General features: G+C 38.2%; 1 protein-coding gene across 2 annotated transcripts in view; it reads right to left on the bottom strand.

Moving 5' to 3' along the window:
• Window positions 1-18,741, bottom strand: part of HECA (hdc homolog, cell cycle regulator) — a 37,468-nt gene extending 18,727 nt beyond the window's left edge. Inside the window, exons 1-2 of one of the 2 annotated variants that reach the window (XM_083350038.1) lie at window positions 18,026-18,741; window positions 3,261-4,301 (exon numbers count right to left, since the gene is read on the bottom strand). In XM_083350038.1, coding sequence (XP_083206164.1) covers window positions 3,261-4,301; window positions 18,026-18,257 — 1,273 coding nt within the window. In that variant the 5' untranslated portion in view covers window positions 18,258-18,741. The remainder of the gene's footprint in view (window positions 1-3,260; window positions 4,302-18,025) is intronic. The other variant, XM_083350037.1, reaches the window with a different exon arrangement.

The raw sequence follows: 18,741 nt of genomic DNA, 5'->3' as shown, positions 1-18,741 counted from the left end.
CAGAACAAAAAGTGTAATCTCAGTAGCGAAACAGCTTGTTGAATGAATTGCATGAGCATAATTAAATATTGGCCTGAACATTTCCACAAGGATAATTTGTGCACTATCAGAAGGGCACAACTGGATTATGTAATCTTGACTGTTTGGTATATTTCTTTAAGGAAAACTCTCAGCAGGTGATAAGTTTCTAAAAATTCTGCAATGCTGTTTTAAAAATACAACCATATCAAGAAATGCAAAACATAATGAGAATAGAATAGAATAGAATAGAATAGAATAGAATAGAATAGAATAGAATAGAATAGAATAGAATAGAATAGAATAGAATAGAATAGAATAGAATAGAATAGAATAGAATAGTTGGAAGGGACCTTCAAGGTCTTCTAGTCCAACCCCCTGCTCAGGCAGGAAACCCTATATCGTTTCAGACAAATGGTTGTCCAATCTCTTCTTAAAAACTTCCAGTGTTGGAGCATTCACATTTACATTTTGACTCTAATATATTGGCTATTGCAAATAAACAGCTGATAACAAGAAAATATTTGAACACTATGCACATTATTTGTAGTCATCTTATACCTCTGCAATGACCAAGTACAATCATGCCAGTCAGCATTTTTCACACCCATTATAACCAAACCATGACTATGCTTTGTTTTTAAGGGTTTTTTTTCTGGCTTTTCTTTTTTTAAAAAATACTGCTTCTAAGCTACAAAATAGGCTTATTTTAGAACTTAGCATTTGTTTTGATGATTTATTACCAACAGCAGAAGAAAGCATAAATTAAGTCTTATACAGTTAAATAGCCAATTATGCAATTTGGGCTACAATCCACATTATTACTGTTCTTCTTATCCAAGAGCGGTAGACAAAATAAACTTTTAAAACTATTAAGTAAAAAGAGCAACAATACAAACATCAACCACAAAAAACCTTAAAATAAATCAAATACAGTCATTTAAAAACAAAGATGATTTGGAAAAAAAAATTCAAAGACAGTGTGGTCTTGGAACTATTACTATGACTTACTGCAATGGGCAAATACAGAGAAGATGTACATACCATGCTAAATTCTAATGTGTATGATTTTGGGCATATTGAGATGAATGAGCACTCTTAGCCACCGGAGTTGCAAACCATCAATGCAAAGGATGAGCTGTCTTAATATGGTGGGACTCTATATGTTGCAAAGTAAGTAAGGCTGAGTTTTGGAAGAGGATCTGCATTTCTAAATTGTGTCTAAATTGTGTAGGCTTATCATACAGTTTTGTATTTTACCACTTTAAAATAGTAAAATATGTTTTCAGTTTTCAGCCATCATGCCCAATGAAGACAGCAAAAGAGAGATTTGAAATTCAACTCTCTTGATTTATGGCTTATCAGGCAATCAGCTCATTCATTGTGAATCCACCATCAATCTTGCCTCATTTATCTTCTGGTGGGTTGCACTGAGTTCTGGATTTGCATTACGAGAATAAGTCACGGTCAGTGATGGACCATATTTACCTCCCATTTTAGCAAACCCAAACTCTTAAGTCAGGTTTAATGTCAATTTCATTTAGCAGAAATAAGCCACTATTGTAAATTACAATGTTAGGTTGTTTTATTTCCATTAATAACATATTAATTTTAATTTTATCATCAAAATCAAATGTTTATCAATTTAATTTTATTATTAATGTTAATGACCTAATTTATGCAGCACTTCTCTTAATTCTTCTCATCTAATCCTTTTCTTCCTCTAAACCCAGAATATACCAACAATCTTAGAGAGGTTTCTAATCGTAATACCTTTCTAGGCTGATTGCTTTTGTCTCTACAAACCTCTTATCAGAAAACTTCCTAACACAGCAAGCTTCAATAATGTAAAAGTAGTATCACAGTTCTCAACTTACAACCATTCATTTAGATTGAAGTTACACCTGCACTGAAAAAAGTTACTTACAGCCGGTCTTCACTCTTATGACTGTCACAGCTGTCATGTGATCAAAATTCGGCCACTTGACAAGTGGTATGTATTCATGACAGTTGCACTGTCCCAGGGCCATGTGATCATCATTTGTAACTCTCCCAGCCAACTTCCGACGAAGTGGGGGAAAAACAGATTTGGTTAATGAGCATATGATTCACTAAACAATTGCGGCGATTTGCTTAACAACGCTGGTAAAATGGGGCAAAACTCACTTAGCAACTGTCTAGTTGGGAATAGAAATTTTGGGCTCAATCACAGTCCTAAGTTGAAGATTACCTGTACGTTACAGGTAGTCCTCCATTTATGACAACTGGAACCTTAATTTCCATTGCTAAGCAAGATCTCTATTAAGTGAGTCATGACCAATTTTAGTGACTTTTTTGCCACAGTTGTTAAATGAACCATTTCAGTTGTTAAGGGAATCGCATGGTCATTAAGTGAACCTGGCTTCCCCTCTCGACTCTGCTTGCCAGATGTTGGCTGAAAAGGTTATGAATGGCCCCAAAACACTTTAATTGTGGTAAATACTTGCCATTTGCCAAGTGCCCAATTTTTCATCACATGACCACAGGGATACTGCGACAGTCATTAAGTGCAAGTTGTAAGTCACTTTTTTTCAGTGCTGTTGTAATTTTGAACAGTCACTGAACAAATTGTTGCAAATCAAGGACTACCTCTATCCAAACGCATTAATCTAAAATCCAAAATGTTTCTTGTAAGCAAATGCAAAAGGAGATAATTTAGAATACTGAAGAAATACAAAAAATTTTCCCCTAGCATATTTTTTCTTCCTAAATTCCAAGGTTGTGCCAGTAAATGTAAGCACATTATGGATCGGGAACATTGGCAGCTGACAAAAACAAAAGAAAACAAGCTGAATTACCTACAGCACTTTTTTACACAATTTCTCTGCTACTCACATATTCTTTGCTAAAAGTATATTTCTTCTGCCAAGTTATTTTCAGACAGAAGGGACAGTTGAAATTTTATTAAGCTTTTATTATGGCCTGTTTTACTTACACTAGCCTTCATCAATCTGAGCATCCTCACGTTGTATGAATATTTCCATGCAAACATTTTTCAGCAATAGCCTTGCTGGCTGGGAATACAGAAATCCATTCTCTGCATTTGATAATAATGCATAGAATGGAAAAGGCTACTGTAGGCTGCCTTCCAAAAATGCAAGATATTAATAGACATTATAGACTTCAGTTATACAATTTAAGAAATGGCCAATAAATTTAATAAATAAATAAACAAATGAAACAAAAATAAAACAAACCTGTACCTTGAAGGTGACAGGGAACATCATACTTAATTTCATCATGTCTTGATGGGCTAAGAAACAAGGTTCCATCCACCAGTGGAAACTGTTCAAATACAGGCAATGCTCTATGGCATAACGCACAGTTGACAACATTTCGGTGACTGGCACTGAGTGCTGCAAGAATGAATTTCCGTAAATCTTCTCCTTGACCCACTTGGGCATCATCCTCCATACGGACATGGAAAGTGTTCAATTTATGCCTAGGTATGTGAGTAAGGAGTTCAGATAGATCAAGCCTTCTCAAAAATTGTACTGGAGCATCAAAATGTCCCGATCTATGTGCTTGTAATCCAGATGTCCCATAATCAAAGTGAGCATTCCTAAATATACCACTATTGGCCATATTCTTTCTATGAGGTTCTAAATGAATGGCATTCTTCAAAAATTCTCCTAAATATCGCGAAGAGCGGGGGCCACTGAAATGGGTGGGGGCAAGAACAGAATAACCTGCTGGGGGAGACTGCCCAGGAGAACCGCAGGGAGAACGGACTGCATAACTACTGCTAGCAATGCCTTTCTCTTGAGAGTTTTGCCTGTCCATTGAATGCCGTCGTTGGAGATCATGGTTTAAACCTTTCAGTGGTTTGTTAGCAGACCTGCACTTTTTAAGATCTTCTGAAGACTCCGATGTTGTTCTTCCACTGCTTTTTTCAGACACAGATTTTTTCTTCTTTTCATCTTGCATTCGTTTTACTTGGTACCAATCTGTGTCTTTTTTTAAATGGCCTTGCCCACATCGACATGAACAAAAACGGAAGGCAAGATCATATCCTTTCTTGGTCCACATATTTTGCCGACACTGTTTCTCGTTCCAACTCCTTGCTCTCCCAATGCAATTAAATTGAGCCAAAATGCTGCTCTCCCATTCGTAAAAACACTGAAGATGCATCCAAGTGCTGAAGGGACAATGCTCGTTGTTGCAAACAACTTTCTGGTAGTCATCTTTTTCTAGGTCAACGGACCGTCCAAAGCTACACAACAGTGGTGTAGCACAAGGTGCTTCTGTGGAATGCAGAAGAGATAGATGGATGAGCTATATGATTCAAAATTAACTACTTGCAATCATTATTTTAGTTTTTTATTATATACCGGTAAGAGCTATGCTAAGCTACAATCCAGGAGTTCTAAGCACATATGCAGTTCTATGTACATTTAAACTATGCTGTGAACTGAGATTGCATATGTCACTAGTATTTTCCTTTATAAATGAGCAGAGTAAGCCTAATGGATTGACCCTTTATTTGATTGTTCACAACACCTAAAAACTTTATAAGACACCAGGGTATATGATGCCGTACATTTTGTTTAAAAGACAAAGTTTGAATTTATGACATCTGTTTATTTGTTTAACTTATTACTTATAACATGGATTAGACATCTCTTACTACAACGTTTTCAGAACAAATCATAACTAGAATATATATTAAACTTTTTAATTAACAGCAATAAAGTATTTAACATATTGTTGCCTAGATATGTGTTTTTTTAAACAATAGTATAGATCTGCACTTATTTCTAGTAATTGCAAGTTTGTAGTATTTTTCAGTATCAAGCCAAAAATTAGTTACCTGTGACATTAATTTAATATTAATATTGTACTCTATGAAAAAGGTATTGTTGTGATGTGGATGATTCAAAGAATATTAATCTGAATTTATTTAAGACAAGTCTGCCAACATGTAAACATCTTTCAAAACTGCATTTCTTTAAAAAAAAATTGATTCCAGAGACAAAAATTCAAATGGTCTTTGATATGTTTGAGGAACTTCAATAATTGTTATGGTTGAGAAATACACTTGATTAACAACAATTTCTAACTCCAAAGTCTTAGTAGGTTAGCTTTCAGAAATTTAAATCTTCTGACATGGAGAAAGAGATATTTCTAGAGAGAATGATAGAAATTAGGCTATAAACCTAATATTTGAAAGCATAATCAATTGTTACCAGATTTCTGGTAACAATATGTGAAAACCAGAGCAATAAAACAAGAATCAATTATCCACGTATATTTGGAATGTTTTGATTGGAAAACCCATATTTTCTTTTTTCATACTTAATTACTAGTGAATTCCAAAACATAATTACCAAGAATAATCACCTGCACAAATTATTGTGGGGCATATGAATATAAAGTAATAATAAATCCTATTTTCATGTTTTTGATTAGAAATAAAGATGATCCTCTCCACACTGAAACAATCATTAATAAATACATTAAAAATAGCAGTACAAGAACAAAGTCTTATTTGATAATAACTGGAATACTGACAGACTGGATCTCATTATTATTATTATTATTATTATTATTATTATTATTATTATTATTATTAAATTTTATATTAAGATCAAACAATACTGACCCACACTGGAGTTATTTAAGTTAATAAAAGTTAACTGCCATCAGTCAAGTCAACCAAGCAACATATTTTTTTTTATTTTATATTCAGATATATTAACCCTCAGAGCCAATGTGAAACAATGATCAAATGAAGAACATTCAAGTATAAAATGAGTTTTTCTTTCAAAATACCATTTTGGACAACCATTCTCCAATTTGAAGCAATAAATGCTTTGCGGTTCATTTAGCAGTTACACATATAAAATTGGTCTGTAATTAAATGGACAATTATGATTCTTTTTATTAAAAATTGGAAGAATACAATACTTGTATTTACCCTTTAAAAAGCTAGCCAGATGAATTAAGGTATTTAAAATCCTTAGAATGATTAATCTGCCATACAGAATTAACATGTTTAGCCAGATAACTGCCTATTTTAATGATTAAAATTAAAATTGCTTGTAAAATAAGATATTCCATGTATAGAATTAACTGATTCTCATCTGCTCGCTCATGCATAAACTATTCACAAAAAGAAACATACAATGTACAAGCTTCCTTTCTTCCAACAGAACAGTAAAAATTAGAAAGAAAAGAAAAGAAAAACGGTATGGAAATGTGGAAGGGGAAAAGTAGTTCCACAGGAAGGAAAGGATGGAAAATGAATTAAGATAAGGAGCAAGGAAGAAGTAACCAGACAGAAAGGAGAACAAAATGGAAACCCATCCAGCATATGAACACCTAAGAAACCAGACCATTGGAACGACCAATCAAGGGAACCAATCAGCTTCTCAATTTAAATACAGCACCAAATGAACAGCCAATCACGCGACCAGCTGACCACTCAAGACATATATAAGCTAAAGGACAAGACACTTTTACAAAACTCCTGCTGCTGATGTTACCTAGTGTTTGGGAACTAAATGGCAAGCTCAGAGAGCAAACCACTACCAAAATCTAAAACCTGAGCTACCAGTATTTTCTATTATTTCAAAATGGACACCCTGCTTAGACATTACAGACACATTTTTAAACGTAGGTAATCTGCAATCAATCATTCACACTTTCTCTCCACTCCTGCTACTTTCTCTTTTTTATTACAAATCTATGGAACACTTAAATACCAGCACAGTAACAAAACTTTTCCTGGGGGCTTACTAACAAGAGATTTATTAATACGTTTCTTTGAAGAAGAAAAAACCCTCAAGGCAAGAGCTAGTGCTTCCAATATCCATTATCAGCAGGAAAATCTGACCTGAAGAAATAAACTAAAACAAATAAATATCCTCATTTGAAACTGCATGCTTCCCTCTTTCTTATTCAGACACATCCTAAGAAAAGAACTCCTGGGAGTTCTGCCTCTTTTTATTTTCCTGTTAAATCTCTCTGTCCTGGTTTACTTAAAAAAAGGTAAAGGTTTCCCCGCACATGCGTGCTAGTCATTTCCGACTCTAGGGGCCGGTGCTCATCTCCGTTTCAAAGCCGAAGAGCCAGCACTTGTCCAAGGACGTCTCCGTGGTCATGTGGCCAGCATGACTAGATGCCAAAGGCGCATGGAACACTGTTACCTTCCCACTGTAGTGGTCCCTATTTTTCTACTTGCATTTTTACGTGCTTTCGAACTGCTAGGTTGGCAGAAGCTGGGACAAGTAACAGGCGCTCACTCTGCTACGCAGCACTCGGGATTCGACCCGCCAAACTGCCAACCTTATGATCGACAAGCTCAGCGTCCTAACCCACTGAGCCACCGCGTCTACTTACTTACTTTCTTACTTACGGTACTTACTTAGGAGGTAGCAAATTAAAATCCTCCTGCCATCAGTACCTTTAGAGAGTGTCACTGATCCATTAAGAATGCAACTCTTTATTAAATACCCAGATTAAAGAACTAGAGGGAAATTTAGAATACAAACAAAGGCAACAGAAAAAAGTAACAATGATTTTTGAAGAATAAATAAATGAACATCATGATGTTTTTGACTCATTTGTTTAATTGGGTTCGCTTTCTCGGGTTTTAAGGCTTGTGTGGACTACAAATCATGTTTTGGGTTCTATTTATGCAGAAATATTGAAAATTCAAAAGAGTTCACAAATTTTTAAGAAACACTGTAATTATAAAGTAATTCCAGTTGCAGCGTACTATTGAAAGAAAATGTGACAATTATTGGACTTTTGTCCAATATATTTTGAGGGCTGCAGAATAAGGAATACTCTTTAAGTGTTTAGTTTGCAACTATTAATTGACTATCAACATAAACTAAGTGCGTACTTTCAAGCAAATGCAATAGTTCATGTTCAATTCTATAAATTGTCATTTTGTTTTATTTATTCATCATATTTATATAGCTGCCCATCTCACAATCAAGTGACACTGGATGGCAAGTTAAAAACAAAATGTACGAATTAATATTAACCTTGTTAATATTAAAAAAATTGAAAAGTACAGAAGGCTCAAAAACTTCAATAGTTGTTAAAATCAGTTGAAATTATTATATTCTTAAAATTTACTAAAGGACGTAAGTATTACCTGGTAATTTAATTTAATTTAATTTAATAATATTTCTATACCGCCCTTCTCCCGAAGGACTCAGGGCGGTGAACAGGGCAAGAATAAAAATACAGAATTACAAAGTTAAAAAATGATTAAATACATGCCCACTAAAAAACAATCAATACATATTAAAACCCCAATAAAATGACAGTAAAAAACCCCACCAATCCCCCATCAGGCCAGGCTGGCTTGTTCGAACAAGTATGTTTTGAAATCGCGGCGAAAGGAGCAAAGATCGGGCGCCATCCGGTAGTAGGTAGTAGCCTACTTGTATCTTAGTCTCCAGCCCTTGTTTCTCCATAATCTGTACTTATATAGATTATAACAGCAACACCCCATTTCACTAATATCTTAATTTTGACAAAGCAATATCAAAAATTCCCCACTCTATTACTTGGACAGGAACAAAAGCAGATTGACTTCATTTGTTTACCCCTATGCAAAACTGGCCATCTATAAGATAAATACTGTAATATGGCTTATGATCACACTCAATATATGATCTATGAATAATCACAAAGCAGGAAATGAATGTTAAAGAATATTAAATTGCAGCAAAAGGAAAGGGGAAAGACTAAAAAGTAGCCCAGCCATAGACCACAAAAAGAGAAATTAATAGATATTCAGAGACTTATTGCACAAATCATTTCTGAAAAGTAACATTTGGGAACATGCACCTCTAGTAACCAGAAACTCAACTCAAATCTATATATAGCTGTCACTCACTGAAACACAAAATTCCCACAAAAATGGCAAATGAATAATGATGGCTAGAGGTATAATTAAGTAAAGCACACTGCAGAACTTAACACAGCATAGTTTTGGTGAATAAACTGGTATTTTTTTTTCCAAAACACTGTTATTATAGCCAAGCCCACTTCAACTAGCATAGGTTCATTATATCAGTAAAAATGGGCTGGAACGTGCCTTAGAGTCTGAAAGAAAATTAGATATTCTTGAAAGGATAATTTATCTGAAAACATTTAAATTAGAGGAGTTCAGAAATAGCTTATTTTTAAAAGACTCTTTAAAAGGGCTTATAGATAGTTCTTGACTTATGACCACAATTGGAACCAGAATATCAAATGTTGAATGAAGCAGTGAAACATCACATCCCACTTTGCTTAATAACCGCAATCCCGGCACTCCAGATTGCGGTCATTAAGCAATCTTGTGGATTATAAAGCAAATAAGAGTCCCAGGTAAAAAAGGCAGGTGCCTCAGGGGGTTGGAGAAGGCACTGGGAGGCCCAGTCCAGGCTATACATGAAATGGGTTTTGGTTTTTTTGCCATAGCTACTTCTTAAAGCCTTAGCCCCAGCCCAGCCTTGAGTGTGCGCTCAGCGGTGGCGGCACCAAGGCTAGGCCAGAAGTAAAGGGGTGGGGTCTTCAGCAGTCTCAGCCAACTGCCATTGACCCCAGACTTCAACTATAGTCCCAGCACTGCTGCTGTCACTGAAAAATGCTGCCCAATTCCCACACCTGCTGATCTTACCGCCCCCTTTATAGGCTGACCAGCATAGAGGCACTTGATGGCAACGCAGAGGCTAGATTCGGAGGAGAAGGCCTAGGGCCTTCAGCAGTGTCAGCCACTGCCACTGCCCCTGTAGCCAAGAACTAAAGCTAAATATTTTAGTCTACATGTCTCTCCCATTTTCAGGGAGAATTAACACTTTTCTTCTCTCTATTCTCTGCCATGGTTACAGAACTTGTATCTCTTCAAATATTTCTGAATTGTCTCATCTTTCCACAGTCTAGCCAGTGATCAGAAGTAATGAGAGTTCTACCTCAACATTTGCAAGCCATTACTTCTTCTCTTTTGCTAAGTGATTACCGGTAGTCATCAAACCATTTAAAAGCTGCCCAACTTCTGCATTTGCCTTTTCTCTTAAATAATTCCCAAAGGAAACCAATGCAAGAATACATGTTAATATTGAGGCTCTCATACTCGAGGCAGTTCTGAGGGATTCAACTTACACACATCCACTTATATCAGTTCTTCCCAGTCAGGAGTAGGACTGGGGAAATTCTACCACTAAGAACATTAGACTTCTGCTTTTCCTTATAAATCAAATGCTATCAAGCACAAGGTACCTTCACTAATACCCAAACCAAGGTAACTGTGCTGCTCAGATCTAGGTTCTCTGAAGAGAAGAGTAGGACCACACAGCTTCTCCTGGATGACAGTTTGTGCTAAGGTTCTTAGTTCTGTTCAGTTATTTTCCTTATGTGTAAGCTCTAGCCATCAGGATTAATTCTTCCCCTACTATAAACTCTTTCTACTTCCTATATTGGGTACTGAAAACAAACAAAACATCAAGACTTCATGGATTTCCTCTCATCAAATGACACGTTTCAAATTTGGACACAATGCTGAAATGGCACCATCAACCCTTGTCAGTGTCCTAAACAGAGCAGAGATGCAAACATCTATGCCCCATTGACCTCTCTATGGCGGTTGATACCATCCTTCTGGATTGGCTGCAGGAAGTTGATGTTAGTCCTTCAAGGCAGATCAAAGTAGGAATCCAATGTCATGTGGGTCAGTACAGGCAGTCCTTGACTTACAGCATTCATTTACTGACCGTTCAAAGTTACAATGGCACTGAAAAAGTGACTTACAACCGTTTTTCAGTTCCCCATGATCATGTGATCAAAATTCAGATGCTTGGCAACAAGTTCATATTTATGACTGTTGCTTTGTCCCAAGGTCATGTGATCCCCCTTTGCGACCTTCTGACAAGCAAAGTCAGTGGGGAAGCCAGATTCACTTAACCAGGTTACTAACTTATCAACTGCAGTGATTCACTTAATAACTGATGCAAGAAAGGTCGTAAAATAGGGCAAAAGTCACTTAAGAAATGTCTCAATTAACAACATAAATTTTGGGGTCAATCGTGGTCATTAATCGAGGACTATCTATACTATCTGCATTTCCACACACACACACACATGCTTTATCTTTGTGAGAACTAGGCAGTGTCTTGCCTGAGACATTTAGTCAAATTACATTCCTGCATCAGGCTCTGATCTCTTTTATCTGTTATTTTGGCAGTGGCTCTTTCTCTTGTCCATCAAGGTTGTTCCTTCTACTATTTAGAGTAGACAACTCTCCTTTCTGCACAACCAGTTCCATTGGGTGCTTGTGAGGGGGAGAAGGACCAATTCCAAAGCCCATGATTTGCAAAGTGACTCAGAGCCTGAAGCTCTGAATACTTGGGGCAGTCTTCCATTGGATCAGGGTCTGGTAACACCAGTAGGTGGATGATACTCAATTGGGTATCTTGACTCCCAACTAGCCCAGAAATGTTGTCAAGGTTTTACCCACAGCTATTGGGGCCTGGATGGTGGCAAACAGCTTGAGATTAAACCCTAGCAAGACCAAATGACTGTGGGTGCTCAGCCTTCCCAGTTTATTACCGAATACACTACCCCACTTGGGACTAATGCATAATCTGGGCACTTCCTGGATTCTCAGCTCCTGTATGAGAAGTAGCTGCTAGCTGTAGCTAGAGACACCTTTGTACCTTTTCAACTTTTGTCCCAGTTGAGCCTATTTCTGGATTAAGAGCCCTCCCCACTTACGATCAGTCATGCTTTGGTCACCTCAACAGTGGACTGTTGCAATAAGCTTTAGACAGGACTGCCCTTTAGGATCACTCAGAAGCTATAGTTGGTCCAGAGGTTAGCACAAACACTGATGGATAACCCTTGCTATGCCAATGTAAGATAGCTGCTAGAAGTTCCATGGTTTACCAGATAGCTTCTGGGTACAATTCAAGGGGATAGTTATTATCTGTAAAGCTTGGCAATTTGTAAAGTCCTAGCAATTTGAAGGACCATCTGCTTTCTGCACTGTCACACCATCCTGTATGTATTCTAACACAGTCAGTTTGCTTGGGTCCCATCAATTAAACAATGCCACCTAATGACGCCAAGAAAATAGAACTTCTCTGTCACAACATCTACCCTCCTTTAGAATAGCATCCAGCCAGATTACCTTGGTTATGTTTAAGCAATCTGTAAAACCTTGGTTTTCTCTTAAGGCCTTGGTTTAGGACAAAGGTCTGCAACCCGCGGCTCCGGAGCCGCATGCGGCTCTTTCTCCCGCAGCTCCCAGTCCTCTGCCATGTGCAGTCCAAAAAAAAAGGGCGGGACTAAAAAATTTCAACCAATCAATTCAAATATGCAGGGTAGGTGCATATCTCTCCTTGGCTGCACTCTTCAATCAAACCCTGTTCTGCGCATGTGTGCATGTACGCACATGCGCACACATTTTTTTGCGGCTCCCACTTTTTTCCTTTTGTGAGGGAACCAGTTCCGAGTGGCTCTTTCACTGTTTCAGGTTGCTGACCCCTGGTTTAGGAGCTGAATGGTCCCTTTTTGAATCAGCAGTAATATGATAAGAAGTTATGTTCTCCTTCAGATAATGGTTGTTTTTATACATTGTTTCTTTTAATTTGTGAAACCACCCAGAGTCATTTTGGAATTCGGCAGACTAAACATTCAACAAAGAAATAAACTAACAACAAATGCATCCAAGGTGACATAGTTTTAATTCAGCTACTACATTAAACACTCTTTTTATGCACCCATTTCAAAATTTAGGTTGCCAAATGTAAACACTGGCAATGCACAATATAGGGTTGTTGGCCTTCAGTCTTTGATTTTCACAAATTCATTTTCATCCTCACAAGCTATTAGGCAATTCTGTGCACCATCTAAATACAATGTATTCTCACTTAATTTAATCTAGTGTATCTTTTTTTTCTGGAGAAAAATGTACTTTTTCCACAAACACCCAACAGATAAGCAAGAGAATGCCAGTGTTCTAGTGTTAAGTCACATTTGTTAAGTAGGCTTGATGCTACACTTCAAATCGAGCCAATAACTACTTATGGATAAGCCAAGAATTTTAGGTGTCAAAAAATTGAGCTTGGCTTATCTATGGATCTACAAATATATATGGTAGGTTTTTCTCTCAGCTGTTTTAGTCCTCGAGTTACAACAGTCCATTTAGTGACCGTTTGAAGTTACAATGGCACTGGAAAAAAAGTGACTCATGACCATTTTTCATACTTATGACCACTGTAGCATCTCCATGGTCATGTGATCAAAATTCAAACACTTGGCAACTGATTCATAGTTATGACAGTTGCAGTGTCCCAGGGTCATGTGATCACTTTTTATAATGTTCTGACAAGTAAGTCAATTGGGGAAGTCAGATTCACTCAAGAATCATGTTACTAACTTACCGTAACTGCAGTGATTCATTTAACAACTGTGACAAGAAAGGTCATAAAATGGGACAAAACCCGCTTAACAAATGTATCACTTATCCACAGAGATGTGGGGCTCAATTGCAGTCAAGGATTGCCTATATATTCAATTTATTTTCACATATACTGTAAGCCCATCTGCGGATAAACAAACTCTTACATTTTTAACTAAAATACCATGAAAAATGTGCCACTCATGGATTATCCAATTATGAAAATTAAAACTTATGAAAATTACAACCTTGGCTTATCTTCAGCTGGCACATTTTTCATGGCATTTTGGTTAAAAATTTGTTGGTCAACTTATTTGTGCATAGGTTTACATGCAAGTATGCATGGGCACAATGTATGTTATATTACTAGTCTCTGCACCTCTATCCTAGAAAACCATTCCACTGTTGGACCTAATATTCAGAAAAGCTTTCCAAGTCTATTTTCCAAAGGCTGAAAATTTAATTCAACCAATTTCCTGTTCTCTATGATATATTTCAGGAAATGTGTTAAGTCACTGCTGAAATGCCAAGGTCAATCTGTACCAAGAAAAAGCACAACATTCCAAAGCTGAATCACTCCACTTTGCACAAATAATTTTGTGGCTAAACTGAAAATACATTGTTCTGATTTCAAATTAGCAACAAATCTTAAGTCAGTCTTAATAGTAACACAAACCAACTTTTGCACATGCATGCTATTTTGCTCATGCACAGATGATGGTCTCACCCATTTGCATAATGCCAGAGTTACAATAAGCCAACACTTATATAACTTGGGAATTGCCTTTGTATTAAAATTTGTGATAAAAATGTGTATCAATTTTCATAATAAAATCAAATGACACAGTGAACACTGAAAGCATATTTTATGTAATTTATACAGTCAAATCTTGTGGTTCTGGGTTATTTCACAAAAAAGACAAGCAAACTTTACTTATTTGTATATTTTCAGTTTTGCAATATTATGAAAGAATTCTGATGAAAGAATTAGCAAGTCTTCACATGCTCACCTTAGTCAATATGTCTCCAAGAACTAATCTGAACATGCTGATGCAGCCATTTCAAAGGCTTGTACTACTTTTGAACCATATGCAAATATTTAGTTGACATGCCTGTGTATGCTTCAAAAATTATTTTGAGCAAGTTTTTGTAATGGATATTGCTGTACGGTGTCATTTTCTTTCAGCTCTTTAAGAAGTCATGCAGTTCAAAAAGAAGCATGCAAAGCTCTCTTAGGTGACATAATGTACAAACTTTTCATATGCAAGGGAGTTTATGGAAAAGTGCCTTGGGTAGGGAGAATTAAGAGATTATAATCAACCTAAGTAATAGGATTATGCAATATGCAAGTAGCTGCACATATAAATTACCTTTGAGCAAATAAAACAGAAAATTATAATTTCCAAATAAAGAAAACAAATCACACTACTGAATAACTACACATTCCACCAGCTACCTCAAGGGGCAAGTTATGAGTTTTTAGAAATATTTTCTAAATACAGAAAATTAATTATTCTTGAAAATTAAAAATTACTCTTAAAAAATAAACATCTTCCAATAAATTCCTAGGTTTAAGAGATACTGATCATATAATATATTCTTACAGAAATCATAATACATTTCATGAAAAGTTAAGTATTTGGGACAGCAACATTAAGCAAGATAATAACTGATTTATCACACTTGTCTCATCAATTAAATAGGTTTATGTACTGAAACTCTCATTTCAAACTTGTACTTGCTACATATTCTTACTTATAACTCTCAATTAATTAAACAAGATATAATTGACAGTCACTTTGATCCAGTACCAATTACCTTCCCACTAATGAGGTTCTAGATCTACAGCCAGGATATTCCTCTCCATCTCCTCTGTAAATAAAATTCATAATACTAAAAAGGCACATTTTTTTTACTAAAACAGCTTCTACCAAACTACAAACCAATTTTTAAAATACAAGCCTGTTCCAGAAAAAATATAGTAATTTCCTTGACATTCTGAGTCATGGTCTTTGAATCAAGATATTTGGAAAAACAAATGGATTTGATCTCCTTCTGATTTGTTTTTAATACATTTCCATTTCAAATATTTTAAGGCAATATTTTCACATGTATTTTGTCTATTGTGAAAAAGTAGCAGCTTCTTCGAGAATGCAATCTGTAATTCTCAGGATTCCACCAAGTCTGCAAGCATCACACAAGTATTTTGATGACTTTCATGTATGTATCTTCCAAAACCAGGTTGGCCCTATTTCAGTATGTATATTTTTTTCTATAAAATTAGTCATAAAGTTAAACAGAAAAATTTACAGTTATATAAAAGCTGTTACAATAACATCTTTCAAAGGAGTTTTACCAGTTACTACAAAGAGCAACTGCTTGAGGATTAGCCAAGAATTGCCAAATCCCCCTGATTTTTAAAAATTTAACAGCATATGGAGATTTAATATTTTTACACCCCCTTTATATTTTTGTCAGTTAACAAATAAGGTGCCAATGTGTGGGAATATATCCATACTAAGATACAATAATAGTTATCCGTACATTATTAGACCTCATCCAAATGTGCTGAACATCAGCATGTGTCCTAAATTTAGTAGAAAATATCAGATTGCTATATTTCGTCACTAGTAGGCATTGTGCCGGAAGCTATTCCTAGGAGACTGCAGAATTTAAATTTTGTTTTGCTATGAACAGAAAGACTGTTTTCAGATGCATCTCCTCTATTTCACCGTCATATGCAGAAACAAAACATATTATTTCAAATTCCTTAGAGATCATAATTTGCCCAAGTATTTGCAGTGTTTTGTACATTTCAGCAAGGACTAGCATGAAATTAAGAATTCTATGGTGAAAATTTCTCATAACATTTTTCAAATACAAAGCAAAAAAAAAAGCTCGTTCTTGTGTTCTTATAACACACAAAACTAACCTGGCAACTACCGAAAAAAGTAGGGAAATGTTTCACACATACCAATTTTTTTTAATATTGGGTACTGACATTTTGCGTTCACGAAACAGGTGCTGAGTTTAAAGAGAAACAGATCACTGGGAAGCTAAAGAGCATTTGAAAGGCTCATAAAATAATTTAACGTCCCCCCCTTTTTTTCTAACTTATTTCAGTGGAAACAGTGAACAGCAGGGAGGACAATTTTTTTGTTTCACTTTATTTTAGGTTGTAGGCAGGTTGATAGGTTGAGATGATGGCACAGCTGCAGCTAAACTCTGCTACCCTGCAAACTATCTGGTTGCAAATATAGAAGTCTTTCATCAGCAATCTGTTATGTCTTTTAAAAAATAGAAATGTCTAGCCCATTATCTATCTTCCTGCTATTTGAATAAAGCTGGGACGGGTCATTCTCAACAGCCACTAAGCTCACAATTGTGTGGGACATGAAGGGCTGGCTAGGCGTGCACTTGGAGAACACAGCAATTTCAGAAAGATGGTGTGTGTGTGTACAGCAATTTCAGAAAGATGGTGTGTGTGTGTGTGTGTGTGTGCAGCAATTTCAGAAAGATGGTGTGTGTGTGTGTGTGTGTGTGTGTGTGTGTGTGTCTGTGTGTGTGTGTGTGTGTGTGTGTGTGTAAAACATTACAAGCCATGCACATGAACAAGACCCACCTCTTCACAGCAGTGAAGACAGGCTTGAACATATGACACTTCCTACCCAGCTAACTCTTTGACTACTGAGACTCCAACTTTATCAGAGCATATTTTCATACAAAATATGCTGGCCGTGTTAAAGCGAAAGTAACAGATACTGTACATACTTTAGCGGGGAGGGGGGGAAAACAGGCGAAACTTCCGTGCCGTTTTCTGCACCTTTACTTGGGGGTCACTTTTTATGTACAATATGCCAGCATGAGTTGTTTTTTTTTTGTTTCGTCCTGTCAGTCTTTAAAATATTGAACACTTTGAAGGAGCGAGACGCATCTACGTACTCAGTGTAAACCTCACCGGTTCGCTTTTTGGACACGAACAGTGAGGAGGACATAAAAACAGTTTTCAGTTTCCCCCAAAATTAGCTTATTGCGGGGGCGGGGAAAGAAAGGGAGAGGAGGAAATCCGTCAGAAGGTACAGAAACCAGAAGCTCTCCCCATACTGCAAATGCAACGTTTGGGGGACGCGTGCTTATGCAACCCGTCTTTGGGGCCACCATGTCCCCGCACAAGCCTTCGTGCTGGAGGGGGGGAAGCGGGAAGGGGCAGGTGGGCCGGCAAGCTGGCTCTTTTCAGCCCCGGCCCGCGGTCCAACTTCCACTGACGAGACCCGGTGGCAGGCCGCGCGCTGGCGGTCGAATTGAAGCCAAGCAAGCGAAGGGCCGCGCTTCCCTTTGGCTCATCTGCATGCTGGCCCGCTCCGCTTCTCCCATCCTAGGGCTGCTGCGCCATCGAAGGCCCGGCAGCTCCCCGACTAGCAGGGCGCCCCCAGCTCTGCCCATCCGGTAAAACAAGGGAAGAAGAGAGGGGAAAAAAAAAAGAGCCAGCGAGTGAAGTTTCGTGGCTGCGCGCTGCACGCCTGCTTCCTCGCTCTCCCTCCTCCATCCCGTCCCGTGGCTTCCTACCGTTCTTGGAGTCGCCCGAAGCCGAGCCCGTCGCCGCCGCCGCTCCCCCGGAGTTTCCTCCTCCACCTCCTGCAGCCGCCACGGGCCCGCTTGCTCCGGCCGCAGCCACGGCTGCCAGGACTCCTCCGGCGCCCGCGACTCCCGTCGCGGCCAGGGCTCCATTTTCCTGCTCGTCCCCGCTGCTGTTAGCGCGCTTGTTCTTCTTGCCCTTGTTACTCTTCTGGTTCGGCATCGCCAAGGGAGGAGGAGGAGAAGAGGAGGAGGAGGAGGAGGAGGAGCGGGTCGCCGCGGGAAGGCTGAGGAGGAGGCGGCGGTGACGGCGGAGGCTCTCGATGGCAGTGCTGCTGCTGCTGCCGCTGCTTGCTACCCCCGCCGACCCCCGCCTATTGCAGCTCCATTGTCAGGCGGAGCAGCACACTCGTCCTTCGCTCACGCACCGCGGCCCTGTCGCATGCAAGCACGCACACATACACAAACACACACACACACACACATGGGCGCGCGTCCACAGACGCCTCGCCGCGGAAGAAATGCAAGCCAGGGAAAAGGCGTGTCTTGCTTGTTTTGATTCTGCTGCTCCTTCGGCAATGCTGGGCTCCCCGCCCCCGCTTCTTCCTCCAATCCCCCCCCCCCCGCTACTTCTCTCTCGCTACTGCCAGGCCTTGGCGACAGTGCTAAGCAAAGAGCAAGTGAAAGGAAGGGTGGAGGAAGGCGCG

Source organism: Vipera ursinii, assembly GCF_947247035.1.
Source record: "Vipera ursinii genome assembly, chromosome: 1".
NCBI lineage: Eukaryota > Metazoa > Chordata > Lepidosauria > Squamata > Viperidae > Vipera > Vipera ursinii.
The sequence above is the reverse complement of the archived record's forward strand: the minus strand, read 5'-3'. Positions and strand labels throughout refer to the sequence as shown.